General features: G+C 38.6%; 1 protein-coding gene across 1 annotated transcript in view; it reads right to left on the minus strand.

Moving 5' to 3' along the window:
- Positions 1-21,656, minus strand: part of SLC44A5 (solute carrier family 44 member 5) — a 115,612-nt gene that overhangs the window by 56,744 nt on the left and 37,212 nt on the right. The window contains exons 2-3 of the mRNA XM_055401397.2: positions 21,278-21,362; positions 322-406 (exon numbers count right to left, since the gene is read on the minus strand). Of these exons, the coding sequence (XP_055257372.2) occupies positions 322-406; positions 21,278-21,362 (170 nt within the window). The remainder of the gene's footprint in view (positions 1-321; positions 407-21,277; positions 21,363-21,656) is intronic.

Below are 21,656 nucleotides of genomic sequence, written 5' to 3' on the forward strand. Positions count from 1 at the left end.
AGTTTATTAGTTACAATAGATGGCTTTATTCTTCCTAATACTAATCTTGAGAAAAATACCTCCATTTCTCTATACTGCAGTTTATTCATTTATAAAGATAGGTGGTTGGACAAGATAATCACTGAGGTTCCTAGTGATACTAAATGATTAATCCCTGTTTTAATTGTATATGAACAAACATGAGATTATACTTCTGTCTTGTCACTTTCCATAAATTCATCATTAATCACACACATCCAGAATTCAAATGGAGTTTCTCAGTTCTGTCTTCCAAGAATGTTCAAAATTGCTAAAACCAGTGAGGCATATTTTTCGCCTTACCTGTGTGGTAGGGCACTGTAGGTTTACCACCACGGAGGGACTGGTACAGGTGAGCAGGTTAAAGTAAAACAAAATGGACTTGTTCCTAAAAAAAACAACATAATATTTTTAGTGACTGTGGAAATATTTCATATCATTTCATATCATCGGGTATACTTTAATATAGTTCAGTTCAGTTCAGTTCAGTCGCTCAGTTGTGTCCGACTCTTTGCGACCCCATGAATCACAGCACGCCAGGCCTCCCTGACCATCACCAACTCCTGGAGTTCACTCAAACTCATGTCCATCGAGTCGGTGATGCCATCCAGCCATCTCATTCTCTGTTGTCCCCGTCTCCTCCCACCCCCAATCCCTCCTAGCATCAGACTCTTTTCCAGTGAGTCAACTCGTTGCATGAGGTGGCCAAAGTATTGGAGTTTCAGCTTTAGGATCAGTCCTTCCAATGAACACCCAGGATTGATCTCCTTTAGAATGGACTGGTTGGATCTCCTTGCAATCCAAGGGACTCTCAAGAGTCTTCTCCAGCACCACAGTTCAAAAGCATCAATTCTTCGGTGATCAGCTTTCTTCACAGTCCAACTCTCACATCCATACATGACCACGGGAAAAACCATAGCCTTGACTAGACGGACCTTGGTTGGCAAAGTAATGTCTCTGCTTTTTAATATGCTATCTAGGTTGGTCATAACTTTCCTTTCAAGGAGTAAGCGTCTTTTAATTTCCTGGCTGCAATCAGCATCTGCAGTGATTTTAGAGCCCCCCAAAATAAAGTCTGACACTGTTTCCACTGTTTCCCCATACTTTAATATAACATGACCTTTAAAAATCTGCTTCATTTCCTCTAGAAAGTTGCAACATATTCCCCAAATCCCCGTCAAGAGGCCTAACACTTAAAGTAGCTTTTGGTAGTAGTAAAAAGTCAAAATAATCAAATTGTCCATCAACAGGGGATTGGGTCAATAATGAACTCCACATTCATAATGTAAAAGATTATACTGCCATTGAAAATAATGTTGAAAAATATTTAATGGATGAATTTAGGGAGCAGGTTACTAAAGAGTATCAAAATATGATTTAATTTTGCAAAAACAGTTATAACACATTATATGCAGAAACAAATGATTGTATCTGAATGATGGCATTATGTTTGTTTAGATAATTTTGTATTTTATGGATTTCATGAAATAAACATGTATTATTTCAGTGATCTGAAAAAAGATAAATTTAGTTATATTTTCTCTCTGCTTAAAATTATGTTCAGGGGCACAGTGGTGGGATAACTTGACATTTATTATTGGGGATCTTCCCTGGTGGCTCAGATGGTAAAGAATCTGCCTGCAATGCTGGAGACCTGGGTTCAATCCCTGGGTCGGGAAGATTCCCCTGGAGAAGGGAATGGCAACCAACTCCAGTAATTCTTGCCTGGAGAATTCCATGGACAGAGGAGCCTGGCAGGCTACAGTCCATGGGGTCACAAAGAGTCAGACATGACTGAGCGACTAACACACACACACACACACACACACTTTGCTAGCACTAGTGATGACTTTGCCATTTGGCAAGCCATGTTTCTCCTTTAAATCTCAATTTCCTCAGCAGTCAAATGAGGATAATACCAGCCTGACCTGCTGAACAGTGGTGTTGGAAGGACATAGGAAATGTGTGGTGGGCTCAAGACAAATGGCTGTCTAGCTTTAGTATGCATCAGTGAACCTTGGAGTGTCCGTTGAAAACTGTGATTCCTGACTCCTTCTCAACCCTTCAGAGCCCAGACCCTAGGAATTCACATTTCCCCCTGTGATCCCCAACTGATTCAGATACAGGTGGTCTACAAACAGTATCTTGAGAGAACATAGCCATATACATTCAAGAGGAATGTTTCCAGAACCTTGTAAAGTCCCCAGTTAGCATGGCTACATATACAGCATAAAATGTATAATAGGCTGTTGAGTTATATTTTTCCTTCTGACTCACAATCACCAAGTAGGATCTGAATCTAGAAACAAAAAAAACTCTCCACAGAAAATGTGGGCTAGATCCTTGCATCACTTCTGCTGCTTCTTGCTCATGTCTACATGAGCAAAAGATGAGTGAGGGAGGTGATTGGAGAGAGTGGAGTTGGCAGGATACAGTCATCAGAGCTCGAAGGATTTTTCCTCCCCTCCTCATTGACAGGGTGGATTATTTCCTCTGGGTTTCAAACCACACAGGCTCTGAGAGAATCTCTCACAGAGACAGAGGGTGTCCCAGTTGGTTCTAGAGGTAAAGAACCCACCTGCCAATGCCAAAGACATAAGAGATTTGTGTTCGACCCTGGGGTTGGGAAGATCTCCTGGAGGAGTATATGACAACCCACTGCAGTATTCTTGCCTGAAGAATCGCATGGACAGAGGAGCCTGGCAAGCTATAGTCCCAAACTATAGCTGGGACGGTATGGCGGGTTACCATGGGTCTCAAAGAGTCAGACGTGACTGAAGTGACTGAGCACACATGGACATGGGAAGGGCAGACTAGCATCTCAGTTTCCAGCTGGATACTGCTTTGTGAGGCAGACTAACTACAGCCCTCTGCCCATTTTAGCAGAGAAATATGAGACCCAGAAACCACAAGAGAATGGAAATAAACCAATGGTGCAGATAGAGGACAGCACCGAAGTGGTCTGTCATGGGAAGGTATGGAGCCAAGGAAATGGGCTTGCACCTTCCTGGTGGTACATCACCTGATAAGAGACTGGAGATGAATCACCAGGGATGGAGCTGAAGGGGTTTGGTAGAGAGAAAGCCAAAACTGATTTCTCAGATCAAAAGACTAGTCAGTAAGGCCTTCCCCAGAGAAATTTCCACTTGCACACTGTGAGAGAGCCAGGCTTTGTCAAGGAGAGAGTTTCTGGATAGTCAGTTACAGCTTAGCTTCAGTAGCAACAACCATGTGGGACTAGGACAGTGGCCAGGAAAGTGATAGATACTCTTCCTCCTTCTGGATGTCACAACCCAAAGAGCTAAAACCAGGAGGGAGGGAAGAGAAGAAAAATAACAAAACAGGCCCTCTCTCCCACTCTTAAGTTCCCTTGCAGAGTTGAAACCTGAGCTGGGGAATTGGAAGAGATGGGTTCAAATTTTAAATTGGACTACACTGAACTTTTTAACAGAAAGTGTTTAGAAAGCTACGGAAGATACCCAAGATGCCAAACAAGAAGAAACGAAATTTGAAAGAACATTATTAAAGGCAATGATAAGGGAGAAATAAACCCACTTCATGTTTGTAATCCCATCGAGTTCTGATGGTTCAAGAATCTGGTTATAAATGCATGCACAGTATGCACAAGTCTACTTAAAGATTCCACAAGAGTGAATCTGGCTCTTTCACCATGCAGGCAGCTACACATTCTACACAGTCTCATGGTGCATGTGACTCAAATTTGTACCTAAGCGAATGAATAAATTATTGCATGTCATGGATCATTGGAGTCCCTTAGGAGTATTTAAAAGGCTGAATGGTAAATCAGCAAGTGTCAAGAGTCCGCCATAGGTAAAACTGACTTATAAACTGCAAAATGCTGCATAAACTCAAGTTATTCACCAGATTATGCAATCCTCAAGGGTAAAGCTTGTACCTTATTCACTTTTATATCCACCTAGTTTCCCAACACTTGGCCCATTCTAGGCACTCATCAGATGTTGCAGAATGAATGAGATCAATTTCAGAATAAGTTTCTTAGTATCTTTGAATCCTTCTTAGTTTTTTGCACACATCAGTACTCATTTTGTCAAAGCCTGCCTGATATCCTTAAATGTCAGTGGTCCTCAGATTCCTTACATAACAAATCTGTGACCCCATGAACTATATAGCCCACCAGGCTCCTCTGTACATGGAATTTCCCAGGCAAGAATACTGGAATAGGTAGTTACTTCCTTCTCCAGGGGCTCTTTCCAACACAGGTATGGAACCTGAACCTCCTGCATTGCAGCGTGATTCTTTACCATCTGAGGCATCAGGGAAGCCAAATGGTACTGATTGGCGAGGAATACTTCTGCAAAAGTGATTAAGGAATTTACTCATTATTTAACTTGAATTTTATTTCCACCATGAAACAATAAAATAGAAGCAACTACAAACTGCTAGTTCAAGATGATGTAAGATGCACTTAAGCCCATCTCTTTTCCTTTCTAGACACATGGAATTAAAAGAATAAAAATACAGAAAGGGATAAACACTGCCATACTGGCTAAGGATGTGCAGGATGGGATCTGCTCACTATCGCACAAGAGAGGTCAATAATTTCTGGAAGATGAAGAGCATATGAGAGTGTGCTGAGTGATGAATGAACTATAGAAAAGCTACAAAAAGGGTGGGATATGATATGCCTGTTAGAAAGCATGATACATTCTGGACTCAAAAGTTGAGAGTGAGAAATGTGGCCAAAAGTGAGAAGATGAATCAAAGGTTTATATACAGGTCTGCAGTACAAATCAGCACCTCTGTGCCCCCCCCATGGACTTCCCTCATAGCTCAGCTGGTAAAGAATCTGCCTCCAATGCAGGAGACCTGGGTTCCATTCCTGGGTTGGGAAGATCCCCTGGAGAAGGAAATGGCAATCCACTCCCGTATTCTTGCCTGGAAAATCCCATGGACAGAGGAGCCTGGTGGGCTACAGTCCATGGGGTTGCAAGAGTCGGACATGACTTAGCAACTAAACCACCACCACTGTGCTCCCCCCATAGTCCTACTTAAGACTTCTAGGATCCAGGAAAATCAGGCAAAAACAAAGGACTCTTTTGTTGAATGATATCAGGGGCCTTTGTGAAATTGGATACCCCAGTGTACAATCCTTCATATTCTGGCATTTTAAAAGTCCATGTCTGACAGTCAGCTTCCCACCTCATGTGGTGGTGAAATCTAATAACTAATACAGTGTTCCTATACCATACTAGGCAGAGGTCTCCTTGGAAAAACTGACCTACTGACACAGCAGCTGAGCAAATTCACACAAGTGACCCAATTCTTTCTATAGTAAAGATGGATTACCAAGTAGCATCAGGAATTTAAGAGAAATCAGAAAATGAAAGGAAAGACTAAAATAAACAAACACAAAGCAATGCTGGATAAAATAAAAATAATTCAGAGCATAGAAGGGACCTTTAAAAAACAGTATTTTCAGAGAGATTCAATCAGATTATTCATAAATAAAAATACTATGTTATTATAAACAATTAGAAAACAAGAGTGCTTTTAGAGACTAAAAATATGATTAACAAAATCTAAAAATCACAGGAAGAACTGGAAAAAACTTGACAAAATCTTCTAGAATACAGAATAAAAAGTCATAAATGGAAAATGTAAGGGGTAAAAAAAAAAGGTATTAAGACTAATCAAGGAGGTCCAAGTTACGAATAACAGAGTTCCAAAAAGACAACCAATAAAATGGAAATAATGAAAATAGCAAATAAATAACTGAAGAAAATTTTTCAGAGGTGATGAGTCACAGTTCTTTAGAATTAAAGGACCCATCAAAGACTGGACAAAAAGATTTTTTTTTAGTGTAAGACCTACATTGAATTGTGAGATTTCAGAACACCAAAAATAAATAATTTTAAATGCTTTCCCAAAGGAAAAATCTTTCAAAAAAGAAAAAATGATGTCACCACAAGGTATGTGAATCAGACTAGCATTAGAAAGACTGGATGCCAAAAACAACAGAATACCATCTTAAAATTTCTGACAGGAATTGTCTTTCAGGCTACATCTCTAAAGCTCGACCATCAATCAAGTGTAAAGAGGGAGAAGAAAAAGATTTCCAAGGATTTATCTTTCTATGCTTTCTTGTCTTAGGAAGATAGTCAAGAATGTTCTCCATCAAAACAAGGGTGTCAACAAAGAAAGAAGACAAGTTGGGATATAGAAAACATTTCATGGCACAAATTCAGGCTAAGAAAAAATCCTTCTGTTTATCTGAAATCTAAAGTTAACTGAGCATTCTTTTATTTGGTAAGTCTAGCAGCAGGGCCCAATCTAATGAGGTAGATAAGTCTCAGAATTAAAGCTATGCACTGAGCCTAAAATTTGCCTGGTGCTGAGTGGAACAAAAAGCAGAAACTCTGCAAGGTAGGTGTTCAGAGAAGAGGGAGCCCTTAAAAAATAGTGGCATTGGAAAGGCAGAAAAACTGTTGTCCTGATAGAGACTGTCCAAGAAAACTTGCTGGCAAATAAAACATTATACAAGAATGTCATTGCTCTAAGTCAAAATACACTAAAATGTAGAATGATGCTAAGCTGTAAATAAAGTGTAAAATTTGGCTTTGATATCAGGGACACAGTAGAAATGAAAATGTAATGGCCAGACAGTGAATAAACTTTAAATAGCTATTACAAAGTACAAGTCTTATTTCCAAAACTTTTAGAGTCAATCTACCAGCAGAATATGAACGATTCTGATGAAGTTGCAGAATTGAACTTTATTACAAACTCAATCAGGTAAAGGGTAAACATAGAAAGAGGAATGTTCACTGCAGCATTATTCACAATAACCATGACATGGAAGCAACCCAAATGTACATCAGCAGAGGAACAGATAAAGAAGATGTGGTGTGTGTATACAGTGGAATATTACTCAGCCATAAAAAGAATGAAATAATGCCATTTGTAGCTATATCGATGGACCTAGAGATTCTCCTATTGAGTAAAGTAAGTCAGACAGAGAAATATAAATACTATATATAATGTATCACTTATATGTGGAGTTTTAAGAAAGGGTACAAATGAATTTGTCTACAAAACAGAAATGGAGATACAGATGTAGAAAACAGACTTATGGTTACCAGAAGATGGGGGGAAAGAAGGGATAAATTGGGAGATTGGGATTGATATATACACAGTACCACATATAAAACAGGTAACTAATAAACACATTGTACAGCACAGGGAACTTTATGCAATACTCTAATGGTCTATATGGGAAAAGAATCTAAAAAGAATGGATATATGTATGTGTGTGTGTGTGTGTGTGTATATATATATATAACTGATTCACTTTCCTGTACACCTGAAACTAATATATCATTGCAAATCAACTATACGCCAATAAAAATTTTAAAAAAAGAAAGTAGAAAGAGGAATGGAAAAGAAAGATGGAGAATGGTAGTGGGGATAATACCCTCTTCTTACATAAAGAGGAGTCAAGCCTGACAGAAGTTAGTGGAACAAGCAATAGAGACTCAGCATACTATGTAAAGTCATGAAAGTAACTATAAGAAAATCTAAAGGTAATAATTTAACTATCCAACATGGAAGGAGGAGGAAGATCAGGAAAACATAAAGTACATGAGTTAAATCTTCCATTTTCATAGCAGGCTATAAATGGATATTATCTAAAATTAATAAAGCATGAAATAAAAGAATACGATTTTAAGTTATGCAAAAAACTTCCAGAAGCGCTAGGACCAGTATTTATTCCCCCCAAAGTCATATGTTAAAATCAACCCCCCAGTGTGATGGTTATTAGGAGATGGGGCCTTGGAAGGTGCTTAGGTCAGGGGGGTGTAGCCCTCATAAATGGGATTAGTGCACTTATAAAAGAGACCCAGAGATCTCTCTAATCCTTTCCTCCATTTGAGGATGCATAAGATGTCAAACCAGGGAATGGACCCTCACCAAGAAACTAACCAAGCTGACACCTGATCACAAACTTCCAATCCCCAGAACTGTGAGAAGTAAGTTTTTGTTGTTTACAAGCTTAGTCTATGGTATTCTGTTGTAGCAGCCTGAAGTGTCTAAAGCAACCAGAAAGAGGAGAAATTATCTTGTGGAATGAAATTGTGGGTAAGGAGTCTTAAGACAGGAGACCATTGCTTTTATTGCCTTTATTATAAGCTCTTCATTATTGTTTGGTTTACTTTCACAGGCATATATTATGTTGATAAAGATTTAAAAAATTAAACCAAGTGGCAAATCTGGGCTTGTAGAATGTTCAAACAGATTTGTGAGACCTCTTTGCCATTTTGTAAGAGTTTCTTCAGTGAGTTGCAGATAAAGTTATTCTTTCACTTAGATGTCAAATTAATGCAAAATTTAAATGGGAGTTTTGTCCTCTTAATCTTTCCTGTTTCCCTTTATGAAGTTCATACTAGGTGAATGGGTATTTCAGTCTGTCTAATTTGGCAATTGGGCTGTATCACACAGTTTTCAAAGTGTTTTCAACCCAAATTTTATAAGCTGAAGTTTTTATAGTAGCCAGAAGGTGGCATCAAAACCAATCGAGTTCTTGCAATTTAGTAGAAATCCCAAAGAAAAGGATCATACCCAAGTATCATGAATAACTTCCCTGCAACCCAAAAGGCAGAGAAAGTCGCACACATCAAAAAAACACCCCATTTCACTTAGAGTTTATCTCTTTCGGCATTTTAGAAAACTCCCAGTGTTTCCCTTGGAATCCTTTTGGTTCAGTTCAGTTCAGTTCAGTCGCTCTGTCGTGTCCGACTCTTTGCGACCCCATGAACCACAGCACGCCAGGCCTCCCTGTCCATCACCAACTCCCGGAGTTCACTCAAACTCATGTCCATCGAGTCAGTGATGCCATAGGCATGGATAAACGAAGCACAGAACCAACAGATTCTATCCCAAACACTATTGCACCATCTCTAAGCATAGAATTTTAAGCTCAGTTATAAGGAATGTTTTGAGAGTTGAGAATCAAAGGGGTGCTGTAAGTACATCATGAAATTAATGAGTACAAATGTTCTGTTACCGTCTAACAAGTATGTCCTTGACCCAACTGTTCCGAGTGTCTAAACTGCTTACACATCCTAACAAAGATCCACTTCATCTGCAAATGAACATACATACACACACATTTATTGGTAATTTAATGGTACTTTTTTTCTGCTTGGTCTATTTATTTTTTAATGGAGGAGGGAAAAGAAGAGGTTAAAACAATGTTTGGTGTCTGCTTCAAGCACTTTCCCAAAGAATGATGTTTCATTCATTATACATCATTATCAGTTCAGTTCAGTTCAGTCGCTTAGTCGTGTCCGACTCTCCACGACCCCATGAATCACAGCACGCCAGGCCTCCTTGTCCGTCACCAACTCCCGGAGTTCACTCAAACTCATGCCCACAGAGTCGGTGATGCCATCCAGCCATCTCATTCTCCGTTGTCCCCTTCTCCTCCCGCCCCCAACCTTTCCCAGCATCAGAGTCTTTTCCAGTGAGTCAACTCATTGCATGAGGTGGCCAAAGTATTGCAGTTTCAGCTTTAGCATCAGTCCTTCCAATTATGGGAGGACAGTATTCTTCTGGCTTTCATGATGGTATGAATTCAAGGTAATATGTGTTTTTTCTGAAATCAGGTGTATTTATTTGGACAATGCGGATTGTCCCACGTGTTCCTGTTCTCATATGAAAGCACTTTTGCTTCAAAAACAAATGAAAAATAACATAATACAATTTTTGTTTAATTTGGGTCTGGGATAATTACTTAAGGAACTATTTAGCAATAATGGTCTCAGATATTTAAATTCCCTATGATGCTGCAATTAATTAAGGGACTGCTGACCCAAAGAAAGGCAATGCCAAAGAATGCTAGAACTACCGCACAATTGCACTCATCTCACACACTAGTAAAGTCATGCTCAAAATTCTCCAAGCCAGGTCTCAGCAATACATGAACCACGAACTTCCAGATGTTCAAGCTGGTTTTAGAAAAGGCAGAGGAACCAGAGATCAAATTGCCAACATCCGTTGGATTATTGAAAAAGCAAGAGAGTTCCAGAAAAACATCTATTTCTGCTTTATTGACTATACCAAAGATTTTGACTGTGTGGATCACCATAAACTGTGGAAAATTCTTAAAGAGATGAGAATGCCAGACCACCTGACCTGTATGCAGGTCAGGAAGCAACAGTTAAAACTGGACATGGAACAACAGACTGGTTCCAAATAGGAAAAGGAGTACGTCAAGGCTGTATATTGCCACCCTGCTTATTTTACTTATATGCAGAGTACATCATGAGAAATGCTTTTCTGGAAGAAGCACAAGCTGGAATCAGGATTTCCAGGAGAAATATCAATAACCTCAGATATGCAGATGACAGCACCCTTATGGCAGAAAGTGAAGAACTAAAGAGCCTCTTGATAAACGTGAAAGAGGAGAGTGAAAAAGTTGGCTTAAAGGTCAACATTCTGAAAACTAAGGTCATGGCATCCAGTCCCATCATTTCATGGGAAATAGATGGGGAAACAGTGGCTGACTTTATTTTTCTGGGCTCCAAAATCACTGCAGATGGTGACTGCAGCCATGAAATTAAAAGACGCTTACTCCTTGGAAGGAAAGTTATGACCAACCTAGACAGCATATTAAAAAGCAGAGACATTACTTGGTCAACAAAGGACTCACTAGTCAAAACTATGGTTTTTCCAGTAGTCGTGTATGAATGTGAGAGTTGGACTATAAAGAAAGCTGAGCACCGAACAATTGATGCTTTTGAACTGTGGTGTTGGAGAAGACTCTTGAGAGTCCCTTGGACTGCAAGGAGATCAAACTAGTCAATCCTAAAGGAAATCAACCGTGAATATTCATTGGAAGGACTGATGCTGAAGCTGAAACTCCAATATTTTGGCCACCTGATGCGAAGAGCTGACTCCTTGGAAAAGACCCTGATGCTGGGAAAGACTGAGGGCAGAAGGAGAAGGGGATGACGGAGGATGAGATGGTTGGATGGCATCACTGACTCAATGGACATGAATTTGGGTGAACTCCGGGAGTTGGTGATGCACACAGAGGCCTGTCATGCTGCAGTTCATGGGGTCTCAAAGAGTCGGACACTACTGAACTGAACTGATCCTAAGAACTATGCAATCAACAGGGAATGAGGGAAGAATTGCAAATCTGAATGTCAAGTTAAACATGGAACATGGATTAAGTATGTAATATGGAAAACCAATTTTACTGCAACTCTATCAATGTGCAGCCTAAGCAGCACATAATTGGGGGTTAGAACATGCTACTTTTGCCCCTTAGTAGTCAGTTGACCCTGAATGCATATTTTAACCTATCTGAATTTGCTTCCAAATTTTGAAAATCAGAGTAAAATAATGACACCTGCTTAGCAGTGCTGGTAGGAGGATCTGATAAGAACTTTACACTGATCTCCACCTTGGGAGCAAATCAGTGTCCTGTCTGTGCTACTCCTTTATTCTGATCCATTTCACAATGAATACACCAGGCACCGACTACAATGAAGTATTGAGGATACAACAGCAATACAAAAGAGAACATCCCTGATGTCAAAGAACTTTGACTCTGGAAGAGGAAGATAAACAAGCGAAATCAATAATCAGGATAAATTCATGTAGTGGTAAGTACCCAAGGCATTAAATTAGGGTCTTGTGCCAGAAAGTAACTAGAGAAAGTGGGGGTAAATGTAATGTTTCAGATGGAATTGTAGGCATTTTACTTTATTCTTTAGCCAGCACACTGTACCATACTAGATTGAAATCCATGGATTTCTATTTTTTTTTTGTTCTAGATCCTGCTTTAATTTTTTTCCAGTTTTATTGAGATATGCTTGACATGTAACACTGTATTAGTTTAAGATATATAACATAATGATTTAATACATGTATATATTAAAAAATAATTACCACAATGTTTAGTTTATATCTATGACTTCACCATATTGTACACTGTGTGCTTGCTCAGAAGTGTCCAACTCTTTGCAACCCTGTGGACTGCAGCCCACTAGGCTCCTCTGCTATGGAATTTTCCAGTCAAGAATACTGGAGTGGGTTGCCATTTCCTACTCCAGGGGACCTTCCCAACCTAGGGATTGAAGCCATGTCTCTTGCATCTGCTGCATGGCAGGCAGATTCTTTACTCCTGAGGCACCTGGGAAGTCCACATTGTGCACTGTTGTTGTTGCTCAGTCACTAAATCACGTCCAGCTCTTTGCAACCTCAAGGACTGCAACATACCAGGCTCTTCTGTCTTCCACTATCTCCCGAAATTTGCTCAAATTCATGTCCATTGAATTGATGATGCTAACCATCTCATCCTCTGCTGTACATTACATCCCTAGAAACTTACAAGTGGAAATTTGCACCCTTTGACCACCTAAACCCCTTTCCCACACCCGGACCTCCCACTTCTGACAACTGTCAATCTTTTTGGTTTTTATGACTTCATTTTTTCTTAACAACACATAGCATAATGCACTAAGGGTCTATCTATCTTGTCACAAATGGCAAGATTTCCTTCTTCTTATGACTGATTTTTTAAAATTAAATTTGTTTATTTGCTTAAAATCACATTTTCTTTATCTGCATACGGATCCAATGACACTTAGGTTGTTTCCGAGACTTGGCTATTGTAAGCAGTGCTGCTTACAATAGTGCTTCAGTGAACGAGGGGGTGAAGATATCTATTCAAGATAATGATTTAATTTCTTTTAGATAGGTACCAAGTGGAATTATTGGATCATGTGGTACTTCTATTTTTAATTTTTGTGGCTCTTCATACTGTTTTGTATAGTGGCTGCAACAATTTACATTCATACCAAAAATCCACAAGGGTTCCCTTTTCTCCACATACTTACCAGCGCTTGTTTTCTCTTGTCTTTTTGATGATAGCCATTTTAATCAGATTATAACTCATGGTTTGATATGCTGATGATGAGTGATGTTGAGCACATTTTCATATAGCTGTTGGCCATCTGTATGTCTCCTTTGGAAAAATGTCTATTTAGGTCCTCTGCTAAATTTTTAATCATTTGTTTCACTGGTTTTTTTGCTATTGAATTACGTGGATTCTTTATAAATTTTGGTCACTAAACCCTCATCAGATATATGATTCACAAATAATGGGTTGTCTAAAACGTCCAGGTTTTTCTGTAATATCTTACGGAAAAACCCAAAAGAATTTTTTGGCCAATCCAACATTTTATCCCATTCCATAGCCTGCTTTTTCATTTTGTTGATGATTTCCTTTGCTGTGTGGAAGCCTTAGAGTTTAGCTGTTTCCATTTTATTATTACTATTTCATAGTACCTTAACAATAGGAAAGTTTATATAAATTTCCATTAGGTAACTTTCTAGGAGAAAAAGTGCTGAATCAAAAAGAATATACAAATTTGGTAAACAATTGATAAACTGTGATAAATCTTATCATATTTCACCAAAACCAGTAGAAAATTTGAATTCTTCCCCATGCTTTTGTCAACCCTGGAAATTTTAGTCTTTTTAATTTGACAGCTTCATCCTGGAGTCAAGTGGGGCTGAGGAAGCATTACTACAAAGTTAGCGGAGGTTATAGAATTCCAGCTGAGCTATTTCAAATCCTAAAAGATGCTGCTGCTAACGTGCTGCACTCAACATGTCAGCAAATTTGGAAAACTCAGCAGTGGCTACGGGCCTGGAAAAGGTCAGTTTTCATTTCAATCCCAAAGAAGAGCAATGACATAGAATGTTCAAACCACATACAATTACACTCATTTCATGTGCTACCAAGGTTATGCTCAAAATCCTTCAAGCTAGCCTTCAGCACTACGTGAACCAAGAACATTGAGATGTACATGCTGGGTTTCAAATAGGCAGGGGAACAAGAGATCAAAATGCCAACATTTGTTGGGTCATAGAGAAAGCAAGGGAATTCCAGAAAAACATCTACTTCTGCTTCATTGACTATGCAAAAGCCTTTGACTCTGGATCACAACAAACTGTGGCAAATTCTTAGAGACCAGATCATTTTACCTGTCTCTGGAGAAACCTGTATGCGGGCCAAGAAGGAACAGTTAGAACCAGACATGGAACAACAAACTGCTTTGAAATTGGGAAAGGAGTATGATAAGGCTATATATTGTCACCCTGCTTGTTTAATTTCTATGCAAAGTACATCATCTGAAATGCCAGGCTGGATGAATCACAAGTTGGAATAAAGATTGCCAGGAATAATCAACAACCTCAGATATGCAGATGATGTCACTCTAATGGCAGAAAGTGAAGAGGAACTAAAGAGATTCTTGATGAGGGTGAAAGAGGACAGTGAAAATCTGTCTTAAAACTCAGCATTCAAAAACTAATATCATGGCATCTGGTCCCATCACTTCATGGCAATAGAAGGGAAAATAGTGGAGGCAATTAGAGATTTTATTTTCTTGGGTTCCAAAATCACTATGGATGGTGGCTGCAGCCATGAAATTAAAAGACACTTGCTCCTTGGAAGGAAAGCTATGACAAACCTAGACAGTGTATTAAAAATCAGAGATATCACTTTGCCAACAAAAGTCCGTATAGTCAAAGTTATGGTTTTTCCAGTAGTCATGTATGGATATAAGAGCTGGACCATAAAGGTTGAACAATGATTGATGCTTTTGAACTGTGGTGCTGGAGAAGAATCTTGAGAGTTCTTTGAACTGCAAGGAGATCAAACCAGTCAATCCTAGAGGAAATCACCCCTGAATATTTACTGGAAGGACTGATGCTGAAGTTGAAGCTCCAGTACTTTAGCCACTTGATACGAAGACCTGACTCAATGGAAAAGACCCTGATGCTGGGAAATATTGAAGGCAAAAGGAGAAGAGGGCGGAACAGGATGAGATGGTTAAACAACATCACCTACTCAATGGACATGAATTTGAGCAAACTCTGTGAGATAGCAGAGGACAGAGGAGCCTGGTGTGCTGCAGTTCACGGGGGTCACAATGTGTTGAACACAACTTGCTGACTGAACAACAACAATATCTATTAATTAGCATTTCTTTCAAAACTGGGATTGAACAGCACTTCCTATTATTATTAGTTATCATGTCATGTTATTTTGTTTTTAATACCTTTTTCAACTTCTATATTGAATTATCCTCTTTTCCTTTTCTGATTTTGTAAAAAGTAGTTCATATAATAAAGCTTTTGACCCACTGTCAGATATATACATTGAAAAACATTTTTCCTGAATTTCTATTTACCTTTTATTTTTGCAGACCACTTTGTAGGGTAAAGTGGGTTTACATTGTGTCATAATATACTTTAACATTTTTGTTACATTTTCTGGCTTTGGTGTCAAGTTTAGAAAAAGTTGTTTTCCCTGTTATTCTATAAACCTATTCCTGCATTTTCTTCTGTTACTTTTTTGGTTGTATATTTTATATTTAAATTTCCAAGTTTCAGTATTCCTTTTGGCATAAGGTATGCAATAAATATCCAGTTTTATTTTATATTTATGAATAGCATTTCAGTTAATTCACTACCACTTATTTAATAATCCATTCTTTTGGTACTGACTTGAAATCCCATCTTATCACATTCAAAATATATATTTGTAAAGGTATTTATTTCTTTCTGCCTAGTTTTATGATAATTCCAAACTGTGTTAATGATTGAAATGTGATATTTTCAGAAATATTTTCATTAACTACTAAAAACTCTCATAAACATTTGAAATAACCTGTTAACTTTTCAAATTAATACACATTTATATAAGAATTAAAACATTGGGAGACTTAAAATATGTATACTTAAAAGCATAGATGGTTCAGAAACATATATCTCAATTTACCAAATGATAATGATGTTATCAGAAATAGGACAAACAGCATAGTCATAGTTTTCAACAAATTATTGTAAAATCATTGGCTTTACAACTGGAAAAAAAGGAAGTTTGATTCCTACTTCATTCCATATACAAAAACAAATTGCTAACTTCTCATAAACATAGACATGCAGGGTAACAACATACAGCCTTGACATACTCTTTTCCAATTTGGAATCAGTCTGTTGTTCCATGTCCAGTTCTGACTGTTGCTTCCTGACCTGCACACAGGTTTCTCAAACGTAGGTCAGGGGATCTGGTATTCCCATCTCTTTAAGAATTTTCCACAGTTTGTTGTGATCCATATAGTCAAAGGCTTCGGCATAGTCAATAAAGCAGAAGTACATGTTTTTCTGGAACTCTCGCTTTTTCAATAATCCAACGGATGTTGGCAATTTGATCTCTGGTTCCTCTGCCTTTTCTAAACACAGCTTGAACATCTGGAAGTTCATGGTTCATGTACTGTTGAAGCCTGGCCGTCTAAGAGAATTTTGAGCATTACTTTACTAGCATGTGAGATGAGTGCAATTGTGTGGTAGTTTGAGCATTCTTTGGCATTGCCTTTCTTTGGGATTGAAATGAAAACCAACCTTTTTGAATCTTGTAGACACTTGTGAGTTTTCCAAATTTGCTGGCATATTGAGTGCAGCACTTTCACCGCATCATCTTAAAAGATTTGAAATAGTTCAACTGGAATTTCATCATCTTTCAGGATTTGAAATAGCTCAACTGGAATTCCATCACCTCCACTAGCTTTGTTCGTAGTGATGCTTCCTAAGGCCCACTTCACTTCACATTCCAGGATGTCTGGCTCTAGGTGAGTGATCACACCATCATGATTATCTGGGTCGTGAAGATCTTTTTTGTACAGTTCTTCTGTGTATTCTTGATACTTCTTCTTACTATCTTCTGCTTCTGTTAGGTCCATAGCATTTCTGTCCTTTATTGTGCCCATCTTTACATGAAATGTTCCCTTAGTATCTCTAATTTTCTTGGAGAGATGTCTAGTATTTCCCATTCTATTATTTTCCTCTATTTCTTTGCATTGATCGCTGAGGAAGGCTTTTTTTATCTCTCCTTGCTATTCTTTGGAACTCTGCATTCAAATGGGTATATCTTTCCTTTTCTCCTTTGCTTTTCACTTCTCTTCTTTTCACAGCTATTTGTAAGGGCTCCTCAGACAGCCATTTTGCTTTTTTGCATTTCTTTTTCTTGGGGGTGGTCTTGATTCCTGTCTCCTGTACACTGTCCCTAACCTCTCTCCATAGTTCATCAGGCACTCCGTCTACCAGATCTAGTCCCTTAACTCTATTTCTCTCTTCCACTGTATAGTCATAAAGGATTTGGTTTAGGTCATACTTGAATGGTCTAGTGGTTTCCCCCACTTTCTTCAATTTCAGTCTGAATTTGGCAATAAGGAGTTCATGATCTGAGCCACAGTCAGCTTCTGGTCTTGTTTTTGCTGACTGTATAGAGTTTCTCCATCTTTGGCTGCAAAGAATATAATCAATCTGATTTCAGTGTTGACCATCTGGTGATGTCCATATGTAGAGTCTTCTTTTGTATTGTTGGAAGAGAATGTGTGCTATGACTAGTGTGTTCTCTTGGCAGACTGTATTAGCCTTTGCCCTGCTTCATTCTGTACTTCAAGGCCAAATTTGCTTGTTACTCCAGGTGTTTACTGACTTCCTACTTTTGCATTCCAGTCACCTATAATGAAAGGGACATCTTTTTTGGGTGTTAGTTCTAGAATATCCTGTAGGTCTTCATAGTGAAAGTGCTGCACTCAATATGTCAGCAAATTTGGAAAACTCAGCAGTGGACACAGGACTGGAAAAGGTCAGTTTTCATTCCAATCCCAAAGAAAGGCAATGCCAAAGATTGCACAAACTACCACACAATTGCACTCATCTCACAGAGTAGTAATGTCATGCTCAAAATTCTCCAAGCTAGGCTTCAACAATATGTGAATCATGAACTTCCAGGTGTTCAAGCTGTGTTTAGAAAAGGCAGAGGAACCAGAGATCAAATTGCCAACATCTGCTGGATCATCAAAAAAGCAAGAGAGTTCCAGAAAAACATCTATTTCTGCTTTACTGACTATGCCAAAGCCTTTGACTTGTGGACTACAATAAACTGTGGAAAATTCTGAAAGAGATGGGAATACCAGACCACCTGACCCGCCTCTTGAGAAACCTGTATGCAGGTCAGGAAGCAACAATTAGAACTGGACATGAAACAATGTACTGGTTCCAAATAGGAAAAGGAGTACGTCAAGGCTACATATTGTCACTCTGCTTATTTAACTTATATGCAGAGTACCTCATGAGAAACGCTGGGCTGGAGGAAGCACAAGCTGGAGTCAAGATTGCTGGGAGAAATGTCAATAACCTCAGATATGCAGATGACACCACCCTTATGGCAAAAAGTGAAGAACTAAAGGGCTTATTGATGAAAGTGAAAAAGGAGAGTGAAAAAGTTGACTTAAAACTCAACATTCAGAAAACAAAGATCATGGCATCGGTCCCATCACTTCATGGCAAATAGATGGGGAAACAGTGGAAACAGTGGCTGACTATTTTTCTGGGCTCCAAAATCACTGCAGATGGTGACTGCAGCCATGAAATTAAAAGACGCTTACTCCTTGGAAGGAAGGTTATGACTAACCTAGAGAGCATATTAAAAAGCAGAGACATTACTTTGCCAACAAAGGTCTGTCTAGTCAAGGCTATGGTTTTTCCAGTGGTCATGAATGGATGTGAGAGTTGAACTATAACGAAAGCTGAGCGCTGCAGAATTGTTGCTTTTGAACTGTGGTGTTGGAGAAGACTCCTGTGAGTCCCTTGGAGTGCAATGAGATCCAACCAGTCAATCCTAAAGGTGATCAGTCCTGGGTATTCATTGGAAGGACTGATGTTGAAGCTGAAACTCCAATACTTTGGCCACCTGATGCGAAGAGCTGACTCATTTGAAAAGATGGTGATGCTGGGAAAGATTGAGGGCAGGAGGTGAAGAGGATGACACAGAATGAGATGTTTGGATGGTATCATTGACTCGATGGACATGGGTTTGTGGGTACTCTGGGATTTGGTGATGGACAGGGAGGTCTGGCATGCTGCAGTTCACGGGTCGCAAAGATTCGGACACGACCGAGTGACTGAACTGAACTGAATTCCATCACCTCTAATAACTTTGTTCGTAGTGATGCTTCCTAAGGCCCACTTAACTTTGCATTCTAGGATGTCTGGCACTAGGTGAGTGATCACACCATCTTGGCTATCTGGGTCATGAAGATCTTTCTTGTATAGTTCTTCCTGTGTATTCTTACCACCCCTTCTTAATATCTTATGCTTCTGTTAGGGCCATACCATTTCTGTCCTTTATTGTGCCCCTCTTTGCATGAAAAGTTCTCTTGGTATCTCTAAGTTTCTTGAAGAGATCTCTAGTCTTTCCCATTCTATTGTTTTCCTTCTCTTTCTTTGCATTGATTGTTGAGGAAGGCTTTCTTATCTCTCCTTGCTATTGTTTGGAACTCTGCACTCAAATGGGTATATCTTTCTGCTTCTCCTTTGCCTTTTGTGTCTTTTCTCAGCTATTTGTAAGGCCTTGTCAGACAACCATTTGCCTTTTTACATTTCTTTTTCTTGAGGATGGTTTTGATCACTGCCTCTTGTACAATGTTCATATGTACTTCCATCCACAGTTCTTCATGTACTCTATAAGATCTAATCCTTGAATCTATTTGTCACTTCCACTGTATATCATACGGGATTTAAGTCATACCTGAATTGTCTAGTGATTTTCCCTACTTTCTTCAATTTAATCCTGAATTTGGCAATAAGGATAAAATCTAGAAACTATGCAGAAAATTAACATAATCAATTCTTAAAATTATAAATACAGATTTTTAATGGCCCCATTATATTTTATTAAATACAAGGGCCACAATTTACTAGCATCCACATATTATTAGATATCTGCAGAGTTTCCAATATAGTTATTACAAATAATACTTTAAAGAACATATCTGTGTTACTCTAGGATTGTCTCTGATGATCTTTAATATACTGAAATTTATGGTATCCCATTTTTGTTGAAAATAAGTGGGTCATTGGCTTAAGTCCAGGGAACACTGTTACAGAAGCCCTTTTAAAGATAGCCTATTTTAAAGAACTAGCGATTCAGAGATCTGTATGATCTTTTTACCACCCGGTGCTTTCTTTGTCCTTCATAGTGTGAAGGTTTTGTTGGCAATGTCTAGGATTTTTAGAGTTACACTGAGGCTAAGAATTACCACCCTGGCTGAGAATTTAGTTGTCTCTCACAGGCAATGAGGACCTTTGTAGACATCAATTTACATATCATAAACTCAACCTGACATGAATAAGAATTTAATCATGTCACTCAACCTAACCCAAATTTCTTGTTTCTCTTAATTGTCCATAATAATGCTACCCAGTATTTTGTTAACACTTTCCTAATCTTATTTTTTAAATCTGTTTGATATCTTGGAATAATAAGCTCTACAGTTATAGTTGGGTAACATGGGAACACAAGAGAAATATTCTGAGCCTTGTTTTTGCTGTTTCTGGTGGTAGAGAGAGCTGTTGTTTCTTTGTTTTTTTTACCCTTTCATTACCAACTTTTATAGAAACTGAACTGGTTATGAAGAACCAGGAGATCGTATAAAAACTCAGGTATTACTAGAAAAGAAAAGGACCAATGAGAAAGGAGAATTTTTATTTTCTAAAAATGTGGGCTTCTGTTTTGCTTTTTCTTTATGATGAAGAAATAGAAAACTTGCTTTTAGAAATGAAAATTTCTGTTATGATTAACATTAGAAAGGAATTTGATGGAAGATTCTTTCTTGCTTGTTTCAGCTTCAGGGTCATTGTCAGCAGCAGGCTAATTATCTTGAAAAGCCCACCTGCCACTCATTGAAGACGTTCAAGGTGTGCCCCTCACTTTGAAAGGTAGAATGGTTTATCCATAGACACTGTGACAAAACAATTCTAACTACTGTACTGTCTAGCTTTTTAGCAGCTACTCAGATCTCAGCCTTCCAATAGCTCATTTCATACAGCATTTTAAAATATGACTTCTCATAAAGCTCACTGGTCCAATTTATCCATCACAATTATATTTTTTACTAACCAGGGTCTTCATGCATTTTAATAAAATTCTTCAGAATGATGACATCTTGTCTAAATCAAATAATATGAAACATCCCACCTGTTTATAAACTGTCTCTGGGTAAAAGAGATGGAAGCCCTATTTTATGAATTTCAGTCCTCTTATGAAGTCTTAAGTAGGACTAATGCAAAAGTGATTTCCACATTCCAGCTTAGACAGTAAAATCAGACAAAGCAAGGTGGCCATACTCACTCATTGGGGGTGCCCTTCTGGCCACAAAAGTAGCCCTGGCTGTCTGTAGGATAGGCCACTCTTCTGGGGTCACCATTGACCCAGGCTGTAGGAACAACAAAAGACAAAACAATCAGCAACAGCTGGCTAAAGGCAGTCTGATTTGAGAAATTAGAATGCACCACTGCAACACACTACCCTTTCCCCTCAGTCACAAAAGATTATTGATTTTCTTCAAAGAGTAATTTCTTAATGAAAAGCAAAATAAAATACAGATGAATCAGTCAGAAAGCACATTTCTTATTCTCTCAGGATTCATCTGGGTTGTAGCCAAAGCATGAGGTAACACACTTAGAAAATGACATTTATTAAAATGTGAATTAGAGGGCACACTACAAAT

The sequence above is a fragment of the Moschus berezovskii genome, chromosome 4 (genome assembly GCF_049115385.1).
Source record: "Moschus berezovskii isolate FMDL1 chromosome 4, NW_MosBer_1.0, whole genome shotgun sequence".
Taxonomy (NCBI): domain Eukaryota; kingdom Metazoa; phylum Chordata; class Mammalia; order Artiodactyla; family Moschidae; genus Moschus; species Moschus berezovskii.